This window comes from Haplochromis burtoni, unplaced genomic scaffold (assembly GCF_018398535.1).
Source record: "Haplochromis burtoni strain Fernald_Lab_line unplaced genomic scaffold, NCSU_Asbu1 Contig_58, whole genome shotgun sequence".
NCBI lineage: Eukaryota > Metazoa > Chordata > Actinopteri > Cichliformes > Cichlidae > Haplochromis > Haplochromis burtoni.
The window spans coordinates 2,293,798-2,296,305 of record NW_024582419.1 but is presented as its reverse complement, the minus strand read 5'-3'; the positions used below and the strand labels follow the sequence as shown (position 1 = coordinate 2,296,305).

General features: G+C 39.0%; 1 protein-coding gene across 1 annotated transcript in view; it reads left to right on the top strand.

Moving 5' to 3' along the window:
* LOC106633202 (structural maintenance of chromosomes flexible hinge domain-containing protein 1) overlaps positions 1-1,013 on the top strand; it is a gene marked incomplete in the record, with an annotated part of 4,401 nt that extends 3,388 nt beyond the window's left edge. The window contains 3 exon segments of the mRNA XM_014333629.2: positions 1-50; positions 139-261; positions 351-1,013. Coding sequence (XP_014189115.1) covers positions 1-50; positions 139-261; positions 351-557 — 380 coding nt within the window.
* Between the last annotated feature and the right edge of the window lie 1,495 nt (positions 1,014-2,508).

Below are 2,508 nucleotides of genomic sequence, written 5' to 3'. Positions count from 1 at the left end.
TTAAAAACGAGCTGCGCCAGAGGAAAGTGACAATCCCTCATCCCATATCTGTAAGTTATTATGTCCATCCACACTCAACTTTTTTTCCTTCTTCTTTTTTAAACTGAACTGGAAATCACATTTCTTATGTATCTGTAGGCACAACATATTGATACACTAATAAAAAAGAAGACTACTGAAGCAGAAGCAATTCAGAAAGTGTCCCGACGAGTTTTCTCCGTCCGTGACAACTTTAGGGGACAGGCAGATGTTTTGGGAATGGTAACTTTCTTTTTTTCTTTTAAAGATTCAGTACTTGTTTTGAGATGAATTTTCTGGAGATGTGTTTATCCTCTAATTTTTGAATGCAGGTTGGCCACCTGGCTCTCGTGCAGGATGATGCCGCTGCGTGGGTCATCTCCTGGCACATCAGAGGTGATATGGACTGTGTCATCACCAAAACAACAAAAACAGCGCGGCGGATCTCTCATGACACGCAGGGCAGGCAGCAGGTCATGGCCCTCGACAGCGTGCTTGTGCCACCAGGAAAAAGGTACGTGGAAGATGTATTTTATTAGTGTTGGCGTCTAACTGACGTGTGATGAAGATGTATGTGTCCTTTTATTAAAGTCTTTCCTTTTTAAGCCCTTTCCTTCCCAAAGTCTCTCAAAAACAGTAATTTAGAGCTCTTGTGGCAGCTCCATTTTGAACAGGCTGCTTGAAAGTCAGCTAGAATAATATCGAACTATATCAATGTATGCTTTGAACCTTGGGAGTCTGGAAATACGTTTTTCTCCAAAATAGCCACATTTAGTGTACAGTGTAACACTCTGTAAACACAGGTGGTCTCTCACTTTAGTTTGCTATAAAAATAATGGTGACTGTAATTATTAGCACATATAAGGCTCCATCCTGCTGCTCTTTGTTGGGGCTGTTTGGACACTAATGAGATTTACTTAACGACCAGCTGCTGCAGGTTTTTGCCAGTTTTTGCAAAGCTAGTGATTTAAGGGCACATCCCTCTTTTATAAGACTTTTAGTTTTTAGAATCGTTTTTTCTAACATAGAGGGCTTTTATTTTGCATTCTGATTTGAATTTTATTGCAAAAAGTGTTGTTGTTTTTTTTTTTAATCTGATGACTGTTTCTGTTTGAGCTGTAGGTAAAAGTTTCTTTCGCTGTTAAAATCATTTTAATATAATGAAAATCTTTGTCTCTTAATGTGATGATAAAAGCCTTTGTTTGCTTTTGGAGACAAGGGGGAGGAAAAAAGCAAGCGGAACATGATTTAATTAAAATTTAATCATGTTCAGCTTGCTTTAAATTTTGATAGGACAGTGGCGGTATAATGTCCTTTGAAGTGGATATCAGGCCCTTGTAGAGCAAAATGTATTATTTTAGTTTAGGCAACCCAAAATGTGATGTCCACATATGTGGATGCGAGGTCCTAGGAGGTTCAATTTTATCTTTAGGCACTTTGTTACTAACAGCCTGTAACATGAAAACACATCTTCTTCTTTTTTTTCATTTCTTTTGCTGAATATATGGCAAATGCCAAAGATAACACAGTTGGACAGACAAAATGGTGTTTAATGGCGATTAACTAAAGCCTCATCAGAAATGGTCTCAGTAGACAGATGGCTGTCAAGAAGCCATTTTTTAAAGAAGGAAAACTGGGAGAAATGGCTGAGGTACGCCAAAGTTAGTTCCAATTGTTGTCAATATGTACAAGGAGGTCAGGAGAGGGATACAACAGTCAGTTTCTACGGACATCTGTAAAACATGGCCGAGGCTCTGTCGTAGTTTGGGGGTGCATTAGAGTCAGTTATGTTGGAGATCTTATCAAAATTGATGGGATTATAAACACTGAAAAGTACCATCAGATTTTAATCCACCATGCAATACCATCAGGAAAGCTTCTGATTGACACCAGCATGACAGTAAACACCAACACACTGTCAATGCAGCAAAAGAGCTTCCCCAGAGCCTGGGCATCAATATTATTTAAGCAGTCTGGGATCATCTTGATGGAGCACAGAACGAAAGGTAGCCAACATCCAAGGAAAAGCTTTGAATGTCCATCAAGAAGCCTGGAGAACTATTCATGAAGACTGCTTTAAACGGTCATACCAAAAATTGACTTACAACCTCGTTAGTATTGTACAGAATCAGCTGTTTGTCTTGTGTGCTGTATTTCCTTGTATGTTTCCACGTTTCAGTTAATCATGGCACCCATTTCCCATTGTTCAAGCAAAGGATGAAGAAATTAAGAGTTCCTCAAGGCTTCTTCACAGTGTTGTATTCAGGCACTGTATTCTTTTTCTCATTACTTTGTTTGGCATTTTTTTTTTCTTTTTCTTAAATGACATCAGAAACAGCAGTATGCGACATTACGTGATGGCAGAGCTTCAGTTCATCCTTTGTCATTTTTTTTTTTTTTTTAATAAATAGGACAGGGGGAATGAATGAGAGAAAGAGGGGGAGAGAGAGAAAGAAAACCAAAGGGGAGAAGAGACGGTGAGAAGGGGGG